The 21,327-nt window shown below is 40.5% G+C and overlaps 1 protein-coding gene across 3 annotated transcripts in view; it reads left to right on the top strand.

Annotated features, from left to right (window-relative positions):
* The window catches only part of prim2 (DNA primase subunit 2), a 306,308-nt gene that overhangs the window by 51,542 nt on the left and 233,439 nt on the right, over positions 1–21,327 (top strand). For 2 of the 3 annotated variants that reach the window (XM_072278120.1, XM_072278103.1), the window contains one exon: positions 11,500–11,637. The exons of the other annotated variant lie outside the window; for it this stretch is intronic. In XM_072278120.1, the coding sequence (XP_072134221.1) occupies positions 11,500–11,637 (138 nt within the window). The remainder of the gene's footprint in view (positions 1–11,499; positions 11,638–21,327) is intronic. 3 annotated transcript variants of the gene reach the window in all.

The raw sequence follows: 21,327 nt of genomic DNA, 5'->3' as shown, positions 1-21,327 counted from the left end.
TTTCTTCCCAGATTTTATATTAGCTTCACAGAAAAAGAAAACAATATTAACCTCTGGATATAAGAAATTTAAAATTTATAAGGATATTTCATCTCATTGCTTTTCTTGGCAGAATGATTATCTATTCTAATAGATCGCATCCTTTTGATTAATGCTTGTTTAGGTGAATGTACTGCTAAAACTAACATGCTTTAAGATCTTTGAACACTGCAGAATTGAAAGAATTCTGCAACTTAAACTTTCAGAACGCACACTGAGCATTTAAAAATCTTCATTCATAAGTGGCTTAGTTTTGAATTCTTGTTAATGTTAAATGCGTGTAATGTTAACTGCACTGTGGCGGTTAGGAAGGTTCTACAATGGGTAGTCAAAACTGCTCAACACATCACTAGCGCCAGCCTAACCTCCATCAAAGACATGTATGCAGAACAGTGCAGGAAAAGGGCCAGTAACATCATGAATTATCCCATCCACCTTGTTCATGGACTGTTTATTGCACTCTGATCAGGGAGGAGGCTACATTGCATCCACTCCAGGACCACCAGACTCAAAAAGGTGGTTATTTTCCCCAAGCAGTAAGGCTGATCAACCCCTCCACATCCCTAACAACCACTACTTTTTCATTTCCTGTCAATTCTGTGCTTAGTGCCTCTTTATGGACATGCAGTCAATCTGTATAAACTATTATATGTATTTATATTTATTGTATTTTTTATTATTGTGTTCTTAATTTTGTTGTACATGTTTTTTTTTTTAAGTGCTGCAGCAGAACCAGAGTAACAATTATTTCATTCTTCTTTATACTTGTGTACTGGAAATGATATTAAACAATCTTGAATGTTCATAATGTTGAATATTGTATGCCACAGGAATGGTTTGGTGCCATGGTGTGCAAACCAGTGGATCATATTGTTAGCCTCTTCCTGAGGCTAAGTAGGCTGAGCGGAAGGGATTTTGCCTGTTAATCGTACCCATTGGTACATCAGTACAATCAACACCAGTTGTATGTGAGGAAATAAAACTAATCAGGCAAAAGAAAGGATCTAGGGCTTTCCCAACATGTATAACAAATAAATTCTTCTTGGGCTTCCAGCCGGGTACAAGTATCAATTTTAACCACCATTTCAATAACAAACTCTGCCACCTTCATCAGGGATGATGCCTGGGCATATCTAGTCTGGTGGTATTTATACTCCCATCATCCGTCCCTCCTAATTGGTTAGTCCTCATCCAATCAGGTTTCTGCTGTACCACCTTATTTATGATCGAAATCCAGTTCTAATGGAGAGTGAGACCTTCGTCTTTGTTAAAATTCAATGCCTTCCTTCACCATGCACTCCCAAAAGCCAATGGCGCGGCACAGCAGTTTTGTGCTGTCCAAGTCAATCCTACGGTCGTTGTGAATGCAATGTTCTACTGCCGCTCATTTCTCTGAGTAATCCAAACGGATACACCTCCTGTACTCTTTGATGAGGGTTTCCACCGTGCGTCCCAGGGTCAATTATGGGCTGGAAGCCCGAGAAGAGTGTATTAATCAGGTTAACTAACCTGTAAAGCTGAAAGGAAGAGTTTGCTAACAATTTTTAGTCATCCTTAATCATCCCTTCTACTTGACTCATCAAAATGATGTCTCATTAGTTCATTTTCCACATATGGCTTTTGTTTGATTTTAGCTTCTGCACATTTCTTATAGGAAGAAATCCGTTAGGTATCTCATATAGAAACGTGGCCTGAGCAAAATCTCTAAGGCAAATTTAGTACATGTGAATCTGTTCTTTTAAAAATGATTGACCCAATTAAATATTGAGATACTATTCCAAGTTGTCTTCATCCAGCCTCCAGGTGAAGCAGAAGATTTCTTGTCCTGTTTTGAAAAACTTGGAACAATTGTAGGCATTCAATCTGAAAACATTGTGGTATTGTCAGTATTTTGGCTTGAGACCCTTTATTGAGACCGAAGAAGATGAAGAATAGACAAAGGCTCTCAACTCAACCTCAGCTGTTTTCCTTTACAGACGTTGCCTGACCCCTGAATTCCTCCTGCAAGTTCTAGTATCTTTTGTCTCCTTCAGTATAGTTTTCATTTATAAACATGGTGTATTTGAAATACAGATGTGCAGAGCACTCTGAAAGGCTACAGTAATTACTATCTCTGCTGATAGCTTTAGGCTAAATTCACTGCTTACCAAATCTTCTGGACCACATAGATTTTGAGATGACTGCAGATTTGTGTTGATGTAGCCAGAAGTTGGCTACTATATGTGGCTGACAAGGGAAATTAGGGATAGTATCAATTCCAAAGAGAAACATACAAATTGGCCAGAAAAAATGGCACACCTGAGGACTGGGAGAAGGGTGTAGCTGTGGGAACTCGCATGGGCCCTAGCTATGCCTGCCTCTTCATTGGTTATGGGGAACAGTCTGTGCTCCAAACCTATTCTGGTACTGCTCCCCAACTTTTCCTTTGGTACATTGACGACTACATTGGTGCTGCTTCCTGCACCCATGCGGAGCTCGTCCATTTCATCGACTTTACTTCTAACTTCCACCCAGCCCTCAACTTCACTTGGTCTATCTCGGACACTTCTCTCCCCTTTCTTGATCTCTCGGTCTCCATCTCTGGAGACAGGCTGTCCACTGACATCTTCTACAAGCCCACTGACTCTCATAACTACCTCAATTATACCTCTTCCCACCCAGCCACATGCAAAAATGCCATTCCCTATTCCCAGTTTCTCCGTCTCTGCCGCACCTGCTCCGAGGATGAGGTTTTCCGTTCCAGGACATCTCAAATGTCCTCTTTCTTTAAGGATCGTGGTGTCCCTTCTGCTGTCATTAATGATGCCCTCACCCACATCTCCTCCATTTCCCGCACTTTGGCTCTCACCCCATCCTTCCGCCACCACAACAGGGGCAGAGTTCCACTTGTCCTCACCTACCACCCCACTAGCCTCCGGATCCAACACATTATCGTCCGCAACGTCCGCCACCTTCAACAGAACCCCACCACTAAGCACATCTTTCCCTCTCCACCCCTCTCTGCCTTCCGCAGGGATCGGTCCCTCCACGACTCCCTGGTCCACACGTCCCTCCCCACGGATCTCCCACCTGGCACTTATCCCTGTAAGCGCAAGTGCTACACCTGTGCCTACACCACCTCTCTTGCCACCATTCAGGGCCCCAAACAGTACTTCCAAGTGAGGCAACACTTCACTTGTGAGTCTGTTGGGGTCATTTATTGCATCCGGTGCTCCCTGTGCAGCCCTCCTCTACATCGGTGAAACCCAACGCAGATTGGGGGTCCGCTTTGTCGAGCACCTCCGCTCCATCTGCCAAAACAGACAGGATCTCCCAGTAGCCACCCACTTCAACTCTGCTTCCCACTTCCATTCAGATATGTCCATACATGGTCTCCTCTACTGCCATGATGAGGCTAAACTCAGGTTGGAGGAGCAACACCTCATATACTGTCTAGGTAGTCTCCAGCCCCTTGGTATGAACATAGAATTCTCCAACTTCTGGTAATTCCCTCTCCCTCCCTTCCCCTATCCCTATGTCACTCTGCCCCCTCCCCCAGCTGCTTACCTCCTCCCTCTTGGTTCCGCCTCCTTCTACTACCCATTGTGTTTTCCCCTATTCTTTCTTCACCTTTCCTGCACATCACCTCCCTGCCTCCCTTCCCCCACCTTCTTTATAGGGCCTCTGCCCCTTCCCCCTACAGTCCTGACGAAGGGTTCTGGCCCGAAACGTCGACTGATCTTTTCCACTGATGCTGCCCGACCTGCTGAGTTCCTCCAGCGTGTTGTGAGTGTGATTGGGAGAAATTCAGAGTCCAGCAGAGGAGGACAAAGGGCTTAATTAGGAAAGGGAAAAAAGATTATGAGAGAAAGCTGGCAGGGAACATAAAAACTGACTGTAAAAGCTTTTATAGATACGTGAAAAGAAAAAGATTAGTTATGACAAATGTAGCTCCCTTACAGTCAGAAACAGGTGAATTGATCATGGGGAACAAGGACATGGCAGACCAATTGAATAACTACTTTGGTTCTGTCTTCACTAAGGAGGACATAAATAATCTTTCAGAAATAGTAGGGGACCGAGGGTTTAGTGAGATGGAGGAACTGAGGGAAATACATGTTAGTAGGGAAGTGGTGTTAAGTAAATTGAAGGGATTAAAGGCAGATAAATCCCCAGGGCTGGGCGGTCTGCATCACAGAGTGCATAAGGAAGTAGCCCAAGAAGTAGTGGATGCATTAGTGATAATTTTTCAAAACGCTGTATATTCTGGATTAGTTCCTGAGGATTGGAGGGTGGCTAATGTAACCCCACTTTTTAAAAAAGGAGGGAGAGAGAAACCGGGGAATTATAGACCAGTTAGCCTAACATCGGCGGTGGGAAAAATGCTAGAGTCAGTTATCAAAGATGTGATAACAGCACATTTGGAAAGTGGTGAAATCATCGGACAAAGTCAGCATGGATTTGTGAAAGGAAAATCATGTCTGACGAATCTCATAGAATTTTTTGAGGATGTAACTAGTAGAGTGGATAGGGGAGAACCAGTGGATGTGGTATATTTAGATTTTCAAAAGGCTTTTGACAAGGTCCCACATAGGAGATTAGTATGCAAACTTAAAGCACATGGTATTGGGGTTATGGTATTGATGTGGATAGAGAATTGGTTGGCAGACAGGAAGCAAAGAGTGGGGAATAAATGGGACCTTTTCAGAATGGCAGGCAGTGACTAGTGGGGTACCGCAAGGCTCAGTGCTGGGACCCCAGTTGTTTACAATATATATTAATGACTTGGATGAGGGAATTAAATGCAGCATCTCCAAGTTTGCGGATGACACGAAGCTGGGTGGCTGTGTTAGCTGTGAGGAGGATGCTAGGAGGATGCAGGGTGACTTGGATAGGTTAGGTGAGTGGGCAAATTCATGGCAGATGCAATTTAATGTGGATAAATGTGAGGTTATCGACTTTGGTGGCAAGAACAGGAAAACAGATTATTATCTGAATGGTGGCCGATTAGGAAAAGGGGAGGTGCAACGAGACCTGGGTGTCATTGTACACCAGTCATTGAAAGTGGGCATGCAGGTACAGCAGGCAGTGAAAAAGGCAAATGGTATGCTGGCATTCATAGCAAGAGGATTTGAGTACAGGAGCAGGGAGGTACTACTACAGTTGTACAAGGCCTTGGTGAGACCACATCTGGAGTATTGTGTGCGTTTTGGTCCCCTAATCTGAGGAAAGACATTCTGCCATAGAGGGAGTACGAAGAAGGTTCACCAGATTGATTCCTGGGATGGCAGGACTTTCATATGATGAAAGACTGGATTGACTAGGCTTATACTCACTGGAATTTAGAAGATTGAGGGGGGATTTTATTGAAACGTATAAAATTCTAAAGGGATTGGACAGTCTAGATGCAGGAAGATTGTTCCCGATGTTGGGGAAGTCCAGAACGAGGGGTCACAGTTTAAGGATAAAGGGGAAGCCTTTTAGGACGGAGATGAGGAAAAACTTCTTCACACAGAGAGTGGTGAATCTGTGGAATTCTCTGCCACAGGAAACAGTTGAGGCCAGTTCATTGGCCATATTTAAGAAGGAGTTAGATATGACCCTTGTGGCTAAAGGGATCAGGGGGTATGGAGGGAAGGCAGGTACAGGGTTCTGAGTTGGATGATCAGCCATGATCGTACTGAATGGCGGTGCAGGCTCGAAGGGCCGAATGGCCTACTCATGCTCCTATTTTCTATGTTTCTATGGAGCAGAGCCTGGTGTAGCATAGAATGGGAAGGAGAAGGAACTCTGTTCATCTGAAAGTGACAATAATTGCAATACAAGTGTGAGAATCACTTTAATTCATGAGTCTTACCAGATGAAGTGTTCTGCTGGCCACTTTCACTTCCACTGCTTGGCTGTGGAGCTTGTGAAACATTGCATAATCTACATTATCCAAACAACTCTGATTTCTCTGAACTTAATAATTCACTAGGAAATATCGCAATCAATTACAATGATTCCCTAATTACCAATATAGAATATTTGTCAAGAAGACAGTTCAGACTGTATAGCAAAGAATGGTGAACTGCATTTGCCCCAGTAATGAAACAGATGTGATGCATCCAGCTGTATCATGCAATATGCACTCCACACATTATCCTTTTCTCATTGTAGAAGGAATAAAAATACACAAACAAACCTATTGATTGTTATTGCCCCCTTGTTTTGCCTTATATCATTCTTTTTCAATACATTGAAGTTGCAAAGATATCAAAGTCAGCTTCAGATTTATTTATCACATGTATATCAAAAACATGCAGTGAAATATGTTGTTTGTGTTACAACCATCACAACATAAGGATGCACTGGGAACAGCTCGCAAGTGTCACCACACATTCCAGTGCCAGCATAGCATGCCCACAATGTCCAGCCCCTTTCCTCGACGCACGCACGCAACCCCAGCACAGGCAGCCTCCAGATGACTCAGATTGGTAGACATCAGGTTCCTTATTCCCCAGTTTATAATTCTCCAATTTATATTCATTTCTTTGCATCGATTCACATTAAATAATGTCTTATGTGACTTTTTCACACCCAGTTTTGTACTTCATCTTATCCACCAAGCTTCTCAAATGAAACTTTTGACTTTTAATGTCTGTGTTTTAATTTTTTAATCAATTAATGATACAGCACAGAGAGCTTCATTTTGACCCATCTGCACATGAAGGCTTTTTGAAAGAACTATTTAGTAAGCCACAACTATCTCTTTCCCAATCCTGCGCACCTTTTGAGACTTTGCATTCGACATAATAGTGCTTTTTTTTAATATTCAGTTTCCTGGTTTTTTTTTTGGATTTGTGGCCATTATTGTTCCCTTTTTTCCCCTTGTTTTATTCTTTATCCATTCATTTGCTTTGATATCTTTCCCAGTTGATACGCAGACTAATTTTAATCACCTTAAATATTTAATATTTTATCTTATAACTCCATTTGCAAATTTTGAGTTTAACTTTCAGATTAAGTTAAGACAACTGTGCTCCTCCAAAGAGCACTATATGTGGTCATTCTTGCCCTTGGCCATCGTTGATGTGCATGTGATAAACAAGTGAATCTGAATCTGACTCTAATGAGTCAACCTCTAGCTGGGGAAGTGATGACCCCCCCATCTTCCTGTTAGACTGTTTGAAGTAACATGTTTTTTAAATTCTTTCTTCCTTCTCTTCTAATATTTGTACATCTGATTTAAAGAGAACATTTCTTGGCTCTGCAGTTTTCTATTGACATCTTTCATCTATATGTTGCTTTGAATGCTTTCCACTGTATTTCATCCTTTATCTATTAATTTCAATTTGTTGTGAACCTGAATTTCTCATTCACAGAGCAGAGGTTCCCAACCTGGGGTTAATGGTAGGGGTCCATGGCATAAAGAAGTTTAGGACCCCTTACTTAGAGTGACTCAGACAATGTCTACGAGCCATATGTGGGCTGGTCCCTATGGTATGATTGCACGAGGCGAGGTTAGGAAGATGGTGTTCAGGCAGATTGTTGTAGGGATGATTTGACATTGCCGTCAGAGCATATAGCTATTTAACATTTATGAAGGTTTAAAGAAAATCTGTTCTTGTGGAAGAATTTGACTTTGATTCATTATTGGAGTGTCTTTAAGGCCTGGGTCCTTTAAATAAAATGAAAGCAGGTGCCAGCCACATGGATAAAATCTGCTTCAGCATTCTCAGTGACCTTGCAGGCAAAGTGGAATTTGTGCATGTGATACCAGCAACCATTGCCTGCTGTCTGATGCTTATCCAGCAGTCTCCATGCTTTTGCACATCACATGGATGGTAATGCTAGCAATAATTTTACCCTGTTGTATTTTCTTGATCCAACCTGAAAATTTCCACTGAATTCAAAGTTGGAGCACCTAACATAGATTTTTCTTGCCTTAAATTTGAGAATCCTGTCTCAGGTAAAATATTAAATTTGCATCATGGCCACTATTCACAAAATAATCAATTGGTCTGATTTATATCCATCCCTAAATGTTCTGTTGCCCTTATTCCTTATTATGTGAGTAGGATGTATTAACCATAGTAACTCCAAAGGTTAATGAATTGAGGAAATATCATGAGTTTGACTTCAGAGTTCAAAGTAAATTTATTATCAAAGTATGTTCATTATGGTACAGAAGTCTTAGGCACATGCACAGAGCTAGAGTACCTAAGACTTTTGCTCAGTTCTGTGTATTGTCTTTCTAGTTACAAAACAACACTTAGCACTAAGCTAATACAAAGCCTAGTTCTCCTATTTCTTTCCCAACTACTTTCCTATTTTAACCAAGATACAGTACTCTGCAAAAGCCTTAGGCACAAAGTCTACATACATGTGCCTAAGACTTCTGCACAGTTCTGCAAATGCTACCATTTACTACCAAGAGATTCATTTTCTTGCAGGTGTTCACAATAGTATATTTAAAAAAAAATTGTGACAATGTATGCACTGTTCATGTTCCATAGTCTTTCAGTTTCCTCCTTCAATTCAGCATTTCTGGTCTTTTTCAGTTATTGATTTCTGTATGTGTGTGTTTGGAATGGTTATATCTATTAAGAAAGTTGTTTAATATATCTAGACGGTTATTATAGATTGTATCATCTGTAATACTGGTTTAGTCATAATTTGTAGGACTCTGATTCAGACTTGAATTTATGGTAAGATGAGGTGACTTTTTGAAACTTCCTTTAAAACTTGATTTTAGTGAATGCTTGCCACTTGATTGTGCCTATGTAAGTAATCCTATTGAGTTAAAACTGCTACAGGATCCTGTAAGGTATTATTTCAGGTTTCTCTTGGCATTTTCTGCATTTATCAACGTGAATTTGTTGGTCTTTCATTAAGTATTTTTGATATTTTTTGTGTTAACCAGCTGGTCCTGTATTGCCCTGAGATTTATTTTCTTGCAATTATTCACAGTAGAACAAAAAAAAAATGGAATCAGTGAGAAACTCCACACAGACTGACAGGGAATCAATGTGCAAAAGACAAACTTTGTAAATATAATAAAAAAACTTAAATGTAATAATAAACACAATAGTGTCATTGTGGCAACAGTGAGAGGAGGGCATGGTCTTTATTGTGGCAATATTCATTGTAGGTTTGCTCAATAGTCAGCTCAATCTGCTAATGATCTACTTGAAAATGGTGGTTTTTTTTATAAAAATATGTTTTCAGGAGATTGGGAAGTAGAAAATTGTAGTTTTACATAGAATTAACTAAGGTTGTTCAGATCATTAAACTGTGCTGGCTTGGTCTTTGAAAGCCCTATCAAATTAATCTGCTGTTATGCGTCTAACCAATAGTTCTGACAAGTGTTTGCCCAGTGTCCCTTTGAAGATTACAATTGAATCATGCTTGAAGTTATTTCTTTCCTGATCAGAACTTCTTCAACAAATGGATGTAAGAGTGCATCCTACAATGGAAAATCATACGAGGATTAGTGGATACAGCCCAGTCCATCATGGGTGAAGCTCTCCCTTTTAGTGAACGCATCTACGTGAAACGCTGTTGTAAGAAAGCAGCATCGATCGTCAGGCTTCCCACCACTGAGGACATGTTGTCTTCTCGCAGGAGCCTCAGGACTTATGCTACCAGAATCAGGAACAGTTACAACCCCTCAACTATCAGGCTCTTCCAACCAAAGGGGATAATGTCACTCAGCTGTACATGCCCATCATTCCCACAACGAATGGACTCACTTTCAAGGACTCTTCATCTCATGTCCTAGAGATTTATTGCTTATTAATTATTATTATTTTTTTCTTTTTGTATTTGCACTGTTTTTGTCTTCTGTACCCTGGTTGAACACCCAAGTTGGGTGGTCTTTCATTGATAATGTTATAGTTATTATTCTAAAGATTTATTGGGTATGCCCTCAGGAAAATGAATCTCAGGGTTGTATATGGTGGCATATATGTACTTTGATAATAAATTAACTTTGAACTTTGAACTTTGATCTATGTGGAACTTTTATAAAACCCAGGAGGTCTTAGTGATCCCGTGCACGGAAAGCAATGAATATTGAGAACATGAGATGATGAGTCCTTGAAAGTGAGTCCATTGGTTGTGGGAACAGTACAGTGATGGAGTGAGTGAAGTTATCCCATCTGGATCAAGAGCCTGATGGTTGAGGTGTAATGACTGTTCTTGAACCAGGTAATGTGGGATTTGAGGCTCCAGTACCACCTTCCTGATGGCAGCAGTGAGAAGAGAGCATGGCCGGGTTGGTGGGTCCTTGATGATGTATGCTGCTTTGTTGAGGCAGGACTCCTTGTAGATGTGCTCGATGGAGACTTGTATTCATTTGAGTATAGAAATTAAGAAGGTGAGCTAATTGAGGCCTTAAGTTTGAATTAATAATCAGAAGAGAGTGGGCGAGACTGTTTGCTCTGACAGGGACCGCTGCCCACATTGTGGGAGCAGCATTTTATAATCAGAGCTGGGATGAAATTAGGAAGCACCTTACAGAGGGCGATGGGTGTAATGTCTTTCTTTCAAAAGTCTGTGGATGTTGAGTCAATTTAAATGATCAAGGCATATTGATAGATTTTATGGAAACAGATGATATGCAGTGATAAAAGCAGTGATATGAGTGAATTAAGGGGCTGAATAACTTATTCCTGATACTAAATACCTCAAACATCAGTGCTCCACAATATATAACTGGAAAAAACAAAACTGAATGTTTCTCATATTATGAGGAAATAGCAGCACCAATTTCAAGATAACAGTTTCACTTTGCTGTAATAGTTGGCCTTTAACCCTCAGATAAGCTTATTTCATACCATTTTCTGTAAGAAGTACACCTTGAGATCCACTGCTGCCCTAGCTATTGACTAGCTATAATAAAGTTCCTTTTCGTCTGTTAATAAAAGCAAGCAAAGCACCTCATGCATTGAGAGAAATTATACTTCACTTGATTGTATCCTGTGGCATTTTTTGATCAACACCATGAGATATGTGTTTTTGCAGAAGCTATGGTCAGTTGAGTGCTACGTTTGGTAATAAAATTTAACAACTCCAATTGAATAGATTTAATTTGGCATTTAACTTAATGAGATCATTTTACTGACGCTGTTCTTGGAGGGGAGCCAGTTCTTTGCTGGAGCTGTCGATGTTAACACTAAGACCAGGGCTTCCTCAGCTAATTGAAGGCTACTGATCTTTAGATGTTGACATTTTCAACACACTTGATGAATTTAACAACAGCTTTTAAGTTGGCGGTATACAGAGTTTGCTTTCCTATCCCTTCCTCTATTTAGTGAGCACTGCTTAAAATCTGCAGTTTGGATTTGTGGAATGGTGCTATTCTTATGTGAATATGAGAAAGCCTGGTGTAACAAGCACAGAAATGGACAGAGAAACACTGATGTAATAAATGATAAGCAATTATATGCCATTTTTCTTTGCAGATTTTCCATTAGCTTGTTTTATTGCCTCTAATAGGTCCCTTTTACTGAAGTTCTTGAACTAGTCCGAGTTCGGAAGGTCTTCCTCAGGGGAGGGGTCGCATACATACCTCATATGGAAATAGTGATTATAATTCAGAATGAATTCCGACAGAGACTTTCCAAGTCATTGGCTGTAAGTATTTCTTTGCGCAAGGTTGCATTTTTTAAAAATTTATTTTCCTTGTAGGTATGAAAGACCAAAAGCAATTTCTTATCAATTCTGCCTGTGAAGTAAATGTGTTGTAATGGAAATAAGAAAATCATTGTGCGCTTTTATTGTAAGGGGGGAAAAAGAGGAAATCTACACAAAGCATTGCACCATAACTTTGAATTGTTCCTTCAAATGAAATGACTTGTGCATTGGAAATAGACATCTGAGTAAATGGATTGGGTTCCTGTTGTGGTCTTAAGGCTGATCTATACTTCTGCATCAACTCGATGCCGTAACCTATGCAAGTGACCTACGTGCGTTGTGAGCATTTATACTTGTGTGTTGGTGTGTCTGTGTCGCTCTGCAATTTGCGCATGTCATGTATGTGCACACACATGCCCATGCAAGGTTTCATGGTCATAGTAATCTTTTTCGGGGTAAACGAGATGCGTGCGTCTTTTTTCGTAAAAGCAAAATGTGGCCTCCATAATTTCGGAGGTCTGTAAAGCTTTGTGGAAAGCATTGCAGCCAGAGTTCCTTCCCTGCCCATCAGTCGCCCAAGGGGAAGCTATTGCAGCGTAGGAGGAAAAGCGATGCTACCAAGCGGAGCAATCACAGCTGTTGCAGTCTGCATTGCCGCGACGCGCAGTTACATTTTGGGAGAGGTGCGCGTCAGGCTACGGTGTAGGGATCCGCGTAGGCACTGCGTAGGGTTCGCAGCTACTACAGCGTCGAGTTGATGCAGAAGTATAAATCCGCCTTTAGATTGAGGCTATGGTGTTCAATCTATGGTTGGCAATTCTACAGTTCTAATGTTCTTGTCATTAGCTGCAACTTGACTACCTCCATGCTAACATATCCGGGGAACTTTAACTTTCTGAATTTGCAATAGGAGCACATGTTCTCCCAAAATACTTTAAAATAAGAGATTAGTTGAAAGATGAGAAAAGCTGATGATATCTTGACTGATTCTCTGAGTACGTTTTTAAATGTCCCCTTGTGCTGTACTGTAACCTCTGCAGGGGTGCCAGTATTGAAGTCTCTACAAACATAAAACACCATGAATATTGGAAATTCAAATAAAAACGCGGGTATTCTCCGATCACTGAGTTGATTATGGAGCATCTGTGGAAGAGAAGAAATGAGCGACGATTTTGGGTGAATTAAGCTTATTTATTGGTGTACTCAGAGTAAACAGTGAACTCTTCATTATCTGCATTCGTCTCTTTTATCTTGGCAGCAATTTCGCCACTGTTGCCTGTCTAAAGGTTTGTTGAGACCATTTTGAACGCTGATGTAATAGAACTTAATTAGTAACCTCATCATGGCACTGTTCTTCTGTAGTCAGGTTCATAATATAATTTAGTTTTAAATCAGTTTAAGGGAGAGAAGAATGGGTCCAGTTATTTCTGTAAGGGTTACAAAGAAGGCGTAGAAATGGAGTTACATGCACAAAATGCTGGAGGAACTCAGCAGGTCAGGCAGCATCTATGGAAAAGAATAAACAGTTGATCCACAACGTCAGCCATTTATTCCTCGCATTTTGTGTGTGTTACTCTGGAATTCTAGCATTGCAGAATCCCTTGGCTATAAAAATTAACCTAGCTAAAGGAAACTGACATATTAAGTTAATAATCAGTAATCATATTTAAACAGTAGACATATAAGGAGATCTTTCAAAATGGCAGAATAGGTACACTGCAGTGAGAAAGAAAAATTCCAAGGAAGGACTCTCCATGAATAGTTAACTAAAGAAGTTGGAGAATATGATGTGTGGAGATAAAACGCATCGTACGAAGATGGTTGGCAGGAAAGAAGATTGGATAGGATACTTAAAAAAAAAAACAGCAAGAAATGACGAAAATATTAATAATGAGAAAATATTAGAGTGTGAGATAAAGCTAGCCAGAAATATAAAAACAATTTTTGCAGATATTTGATAAAAGAGCTAACAGTGACCATCGGTTCTACGGAAAATGAGTCAAGGGCATTAGTAATCGAAAACAATGAGATGGCAGATAAATTAGAAAGGTGTTTTGTACCAATCTTTAGAGCATAGAAGTAACATTCCAGAAGTAGCTGTAAGTTAGGAACTTGAAGGGTAGTAAGGAGGAACTCCATAAAATTAGTCTCCAAGGACTTGGTTCTGAGCAAATTGCAGGCTGACAAGTCCCCAATTCCTGACTGTCTTCAGCCAAGGATCATAAAAGTGGCCACCAGTGATGTAGTTGATGCATTGAACTCACTTTTCCAAAATTCTATCAATTTGAGAAAGTTTCCATTGGTTTGGAAAATAAAAAAATATAACTTTATTTAAAATGGAAAAGCTTGAACACAGTAGACTGTTGATCTGTTAGCTTAATGTTTGCTTGAGAGAAAATGTTAGAAGCTGTTGGATCTGGAGATTATATTGTCCACAAGGTTCTTTGGAAGTTGAGAATGAGTCGGAAATCTTGTGGTTATAGCTGTTTTATTAGGTGGTTATAAAGCAATAAGCAAGAACTAAGAAATAACTGAAGAAGTTAAAGAAGAATAAAGAACAGAGAATTTGTGTTTGTCTTCATACTGAAAACTAGCTCAAACTAGACATAAAAAATTCTTTTGATAAGAACAACCTGTGTTTATTCTATGGCATGACAGGCTGCAGCCAAAGAAACTACAAAAAATACTGAACCAGCTGTAATACAGGTGACTGAAAATCCACTGGACAAACATGTGGTTATAGAATCACATAAGCAAGCATAAAGAAGGTTGAAATGCAAGAAAAAGAATGACAATATACATCTTAATCCAACAAGCTATTGTTAAAATATTATAGCAGGGCACTTGGAAAAAGAAAATCAAAGTCATCTGGCAAAACCAATGTGTGTCTGTGAAAGGGAAATTATTTTTGACCAATTCATTGTTTCTTGGATAAGTAATATGCATTGTTATTGGAGGGCAACCAGTGGAAACTTGTATTTCTAGAGGGCAAATGGTTAATGTGGAAAATAAAAGCTATTGGTGTAAGCAGTAACATATTGCGCTGGACAGAAGATAGACTGGCTAACAGAAAACAAAGGGAAGGCATAAATGGGATGGCTGAATGGTATGCCACAAAAATTGATTGTGATTTTTGTGACCAAATGGATAAACGCATTGAAGGTATAGTTCCTAAATTTGCTGATGAAACAATGGTAGGAAAGTAAGTTTTGAGGAGGACATAAGCATGTTATAAGGTGGTATGGGTATGTTAAATGAGTGGACAAAAATCTAGCAAAATGAGTATCATGTAGTGATCGTGTGAAAGGGTTTATTTTGGTAATTACATTAAAAGAGTCATGTTATTTAAATAATAAGAGTGCAGAGCTCCAAGAGCAGAGGATGCTTGTGCATACAGTTGCCTCTCCTTATCCGCGAGTTCCGCATGCGCGAATTGGAAAAACCCGGAAGTGCTCTTCCAGCACACGTTGTTCGAGCATGTACAGACTCTTTTTTTTTTGTCTTGTCATTATTCCCTAAACGATGCAGTATAACAACTATTTTACAAAGCATTTACATTGTATTAGGTATTATAAGTAATCTAGAGATGATTTAAAGTATACGGGAGGATGTGCGTAGGTTATCGTGGATCGGGATCGAAAAAAAACGGAAGTTCTCTTACTAAGTAAGTCGGAATAGGTACATCGGGTATTATTTAGTGTCAGTTAGTCAAACGTTTGTCTTAGTATATAGTATATATTTTATCTTTCTATGCATATGAAACACTTAAGAAACATATGTTTCAGCGCCGGGCTCGGGAACGGAAGTTCCTGAGTTCGATCCAGTGACAGATCACTCCTGAGCACGCTCTCCATCCCTGCCGGGTTGATGTGGAGAATCAAAAACCCAGAACCTCAAAACCCAATAATTAAACCACTGCGTTACTTAGTAATAATTGTAGATTTCATCTGGGCAGGGCCTTTCTCACTTTATCCTTTAAAATTGTTCCGATTGTTGACCGACTGCAGCCTAACACTTTTCCAATGGCTGATGGCGTTTCACCTCTTTCCGATTGCTTTATTATTTCCACTTTATTTTCAATTGTGATTGTGATTATTTTCATGAACAGAAACACTGCGGATTCAGAGCTCCACCGCCAGGTCCTAATGTCCACTGCACTGAGACAGGTTGAATAAGGGACTTGAGCATCTGCATTTTTTGGTATCCGGAAGCAATCCCTCGCGAATAAGGAGGGCCGACTGTATATTTCTGGTACAGCAAGTAGTTAGATGAGTTAGCAAAGTGTATTGTCTATTGCTGGGAGAATTGAGTGCAAAACAGGATAGTTATAATTCAGTTATATAGGGTATTGGTGAGATGCATGTGGAATACTGTTAACATTGTTTTTTTTCTCTTGTGGAAGAATCTCCAACTGTTTTAAAATAAAATAGAGAAAAGGAGGTGAGGCGAGGGTGAGATGATGTGAAATTGTGCCTCTAAAAGGGTGACGAGTCTTTGGAACTCCATCCCCAAAGATGATGAATGTAGTGCCTGAATATTCTGAAGAGAGGCAAATAAATTCTTGATGAGCAAGAGGGTGAAAGGTTATTACACACAAATGGGGATGTGGAATTGAAAGTAAAGGCAGATGAACTATTATCTCATGGAAAAATCTGAGCAGTCTTGAGGGTTGAGTTCTCCTAATTCATATCTTTGAAACATGTTGCATAAGTAATTAACTTGCATGTTATTTTTTCAATCCGTTTTTAAAATTCTTCATAGTTTAAATTTATTTGGTACTGATTATTAGTATCACATTAAAATTCCCATAACTCCCGTAATTTAAACAAGTTTAAATATACTTTTTTACAGAACCAGTTGAGTTGAAACAAGCTCAGGACCTTTGTGTGTTTCTGGAGTGCAGGAACCAAGGTTCAAGTGAGGGTAGGAAGGAGCACAGGAACTAGGGTGCTAGCGTGTAGGAGGTCGAGTGAAAACCAGGACCCTGTTGAATGGGAGGGAGTCCAGAAGCTGTGACGGGTGTGATAGGGGAACACAGGAATCATGACCCTGGAAGATCAAAAGTAGCATGATAAATATTACCTCGTGAACTAGATGGCAAACAGTTGGGATTTCTGAATAATTGAACAACAATTATCAGTTCTTGCTGTACTTCTCTGTTATTCAGGGGTAAGTTGTTTTGTTGGAGATTCTTCATCAACTAGTAGCAACAGTTAGGCTTAAGGAAGTAGTCTTTTTCTTGAGACTATTGCCTTCCGTGCCGCTTTACTGGTTCGTCTGTTCCAAAAATGATATTTGATTTTAGTTTGGATTGAAACTGCAGCCCCTTTAATTTGAGACAGAATTACAGATTGTGAAGCAGCAAAAAGTCTACTAGAGGAACTTGACAGGATGAGCAACGTCCGTCGGGAGGAATTGTTGATAGTTAAGGTTGAAACTCTGCACCAGGACCAATACAAGAAATCAACAATTCCTTTCCTCTCAGAAATGTAGCTCAACCTGCTGAATTCCTCTGGCAGATTCTAGCTTTTGTAGTCCTTTCTATCTCCATTAAGGATTGCAGTTGATGTTTACTGAGATTCTGCATGAAAGGAACTATTCAAAATTGTTAACCAAAGTTCTAGGGATTCTAGCCTTGGCCGAAGTTGGCCAATGATAGACTATTCTAAGAATTCATCTTTTAAATTAAATGAACTTCATGTATCACATTGGAGATTGAATCAGCATCACCATACTTTTGGGACATTTTGTTAAATTAAATCACCATACAAATGCAAAACATTGGTATCAAGTTCACTGGCTACAGATTTTTTCTTTAACCTCTCCGATCGGGTATAATCAAATGGCGAGAAAGTATTTTTCTTATTCAGAATTGTACCAAGATCACATTACGAAATGTGATTACTGTTCAAGCGAAAGATTTTTCTATGCTTTTCATTCCAAAGGGGTCTCGGTGCTCCAAGTTCATATCATTTCATGTGGGCTAACTCTGCTTACCTGAATCCTCCCCGTCCCTGAATTTCTTCTTTCAGTGTCTCAACATGTCCTTCTCTGGCTTCCTCTCAAACAAACCCAGCACCCTGACTTCCTTTAACTAACAGAGGCTGGGGGATGGACACAAGAACAAGGGCATATTTGTCTCTGTGTGCTTACTTTTGAAGCAAGTGGAAGTTCCCAATTGCTTCAAAAAGGCAACAATTATACCAGTGCCTAAGAAGAATAATGTGAGCTACCTTAATGCCTATTGCCTGGTAGCATTCAGATCTACAGTGATGAAATGGGTCATGACTAGACTGAACTCCTGCCTCAGCAAGGACCTGAATCCATTGCAATTTGCCTATCGCCACAATAGGTCAATGGCAGATGCAATCTCAATGGCTCTTCACATGGCTTTAGACCACCTGGACAACATAAACGCTCATGTCAGGATGCTATTCGTCAGCTATAGCTCAGCATTTAATACCATCATTCCCACAGTCCTGATTGAGGAGTTACAGAACCTGGGTCTCTGTACCTCCTTCTGCAATTGGATCCTTGACTTCCCATGACTGTGTGGCTAGCCAAAACTCAAATACCATCTATAAATTTGCTGATGATACAACCATTGTTTGCTGACATCTTCAACTGCTCCTTGCTTCAGTCTAAGATCCCCTCGTGTTATAAGAAGGCAACGATAATCCCAGTGCCGAAGAAGAGCAAGGTGGCATGCCCGAATGACTATTGACCTGTGGCTCTGACATCAATTACTATGAAGTGCTTCGAGAGATTGGTTATGGCACACATCAACCACAGCCTACCGGTCAACCTCGACGCTTTGCAATTCGCCTACCGGAGCAACAGGCCAATGGCAGATATCATCTCTCTGGCCCTACATTCCTCCTTAGAACACCTGGAGAATAAAGACACATACATAAGGCTCCTTTTCGTTGACTACAGCTCTGCCTTTAATACCATCATTCCAAACAAATTGATTCCTAAGCTCCAGAACCTGGGCCTTAGCACTCAGATCTGCAGGTGGATCTTCAAATTCCTCACAGACAGGACCCAGGCTGTAAAAATAGGGGACAAGCTCTGCTCTGCAATCACTGTGAGCACTGGTGCCCCACAAGGCTATGTACTCAGCCCCCTGCTGTACTCACTGTACACCCATGATTGTGTAGCCAAGTTTCCATTAAACTCAATGTATAAGTTTGCTGATGACACAACAATTGTAAGCCGTATCTCGGGTAATGATGAGTTTGAGTACAGAGAGGAAATTAAGAACCTGGTGGCATAGTGCGAAGAAAATGCAAGACGAAGGAATTGGTTGTTGACTTCAGAAGGAGTAGCGGACCGCACAACCCAATTTACATCGGTGGTGCGCAAGTGGAACAGGTCAAAAGCTTTAAGTTCCTCGGGGTCAATATCACAAATGACCTGACTTGGTCCAACCAAGCAGAGTTCACTGCTAAGAAGGCCCACCAACGCCTTTACTTCCTGAGAAAGCTAAAGAAATTTGGCCTGTCCCCTAAAATCCTCACTAATTTTTATAGATGCACCGTAGAAAGCATTCTTCTAGGGTGCATCAGAACCTGGTATGGAAGTTGTCCTGTCCAAGACCGAAAGAAGCTGTAGAAGATTGTGAACACGGCGCAGCACATCACACAAGCCAATCTTCCGTCTGTGGACTCACTTTACACCGCACGCTGTCGGAGCAGTGCTGCCAGGATAAGCAAGGACACGACCCACCCAGCCAACACACTTTTTGTCCCTCTTCCCTCCGGGGGAAGGTTCAGGAGCCTGAAGACTTGTACGGCCAGATTTGGGAACAGCTTTCCAACTGTGTAAGACTGCTGAGTGGAAACTGACCCGGATTTGGGCCATACCCTCCAGATATCCAGACCTGCCTCTCGGTTTTTTTGCACTACCTTACTTCCCATTTTTCTATTTTCTATTTATGATTTATAATTTAAATTTTTAATATTTACTAATTTTAACTATTAATATTTTAAACAATATTTGTAATCCAGGGAGTGTGAAGCGCAGAATCAAATATTGCTGTGATGATTGTACGTTCTAGTACCAATTGTTTGGCAACAATGAAGTATAAAGTAAAGAATCTCAGGTGGTGATGAGTGGGCGTACAGGGGCAGGATATACCAACTAGTGGATTGGTGTTGCCGCAACAACCTGCACTTAACATCAGTAAGATGAAAGAGCTGATTGTGGACTTCAAGAAGGGTAAGACGAAGGAACACATACCAATCCTCATAGAGGGATCAGAAGTGGAGAGAGTGAGCAGTTTCAAGTTCCTGGTGTCAAGATCTTTGAGGACCTAACCTGGTCCCAACATATCAATGCAGTTATAAAGAAGGCAAGACAGCGGCTATACTTCATTAGGAGTTTGAAGAAATTTGGTATGTCAACAAATGCAGTCAAAAACTTCTATAGATGTACCGTGGAGAGCATTCTGACAGGCTGCATCACTGTCTGGTATGGGGGAGCTACTGCACAGGACCGAAAGAAGCTGCAGAAGGTTGTAAACTTAGTTGGCTCCATCTTAGGTCCTAGCCTACAAAGTACACAGGACATCTTCAAGGAGTGGTGTCTCAGAAAGCCAGCATCCATTATTAAGAATCTCCAGTGCCCAGGGCATGTCCTTTTCTCACTGTTGCCATCGGGTAGGAGGTACAGAAGCCTGAAAGCACACACTCAGCCATTCAGGAACAGATTCTTCCCCTCTGCCATCTGATTCCTAAATGGACATTGAACCCTTGAACACTACTTCACTTTAAAAATTTATATTATTTCTGTTTTTTGCATGATTTTTAATCTACTCAATATATGTATGCTGCAATTTATTTATTTATTACTATTATTATTTTTCTTCTATATTATGTATTGTATTGAACTGCTGCTGCTAAGCTAACAAATTTCACAACACATGCTGGTGATAATAAAACCTGATTCTGATTCTGATAGATGTGCCAGCATTTATGTTGCTTTGATGCCCATGCATCTCCATTCATCTTGGTTCTCCTTGCCAGTGGACCAAGACCTTACTCTGTCCAGCTGATGTGCAGTGTCTACTCCAGTGTTGTTCACTGAATCTGAATCAGGTTTGCTATCACTGTCTTATTTGGCGTGAAATTTGGTTTCTTTTGCAGTACCAGCTCAGTGCAAAATTACAAAATAGATAAATAAATAGTGCAAATGAAAAGGAACAATGAAGTTGTTCATGGGAAAGAAATCCAATGACTAAGATGAAAAAGCTGTTCCTGAATTGTTGAGTGTGGGTCTTCAAGTTCCTGTACCACCTGCTGCCTTTTGAAGGTGTCACCAATGGTTGGGGCATTGTGCCTGTGATGGAGCTGCCTGAGTCTAAAATCCTTTCCAGCCCCTTGCAATCCAATCCATTGGAAGCTCCATTCTAGGCTGTGATGCAACCAGCTAGTGCGCTTTCCACTGTACATCATAGAAATTAAGTCTTTGGTGATATACCAAATCTCTTTAAACTCTGAATGAAGTAGAGCTGCTGGTATGCCTTTGTGTGATTGTATCAATGTGTTATGCCTGGTTGTTGACACCAGGACCTTAAAGCTGCTCAACTTTTTTGTAGATTGTGCTGGGAATCTTAGTGCAAATTGGGACTGTAAATGCTTTGACCAAGGGCAATGTACAGTGGCATGCAAAAGTTTGGGCACCCTGGTC

The sequence above is a fragment of the Mobula birostris genome, chromosome 2 (genome assembly GCF_030028105.1).
Source record: "Mobula birostris isolate sMobBir1 chromosome 2, sMobBir1.hap1, whole genome shotgun sequence".
NCBI lineage: Eukaryota > Metazoa > Chordata > Chondrichthyes > Myliobatiformes > Myliobatidae > Mobula > Mobula birostris.
Note: the sequence above shows the minus strand (reverse complement) of the source record. Positions and strands in the feature narration are given on the sequence as shown.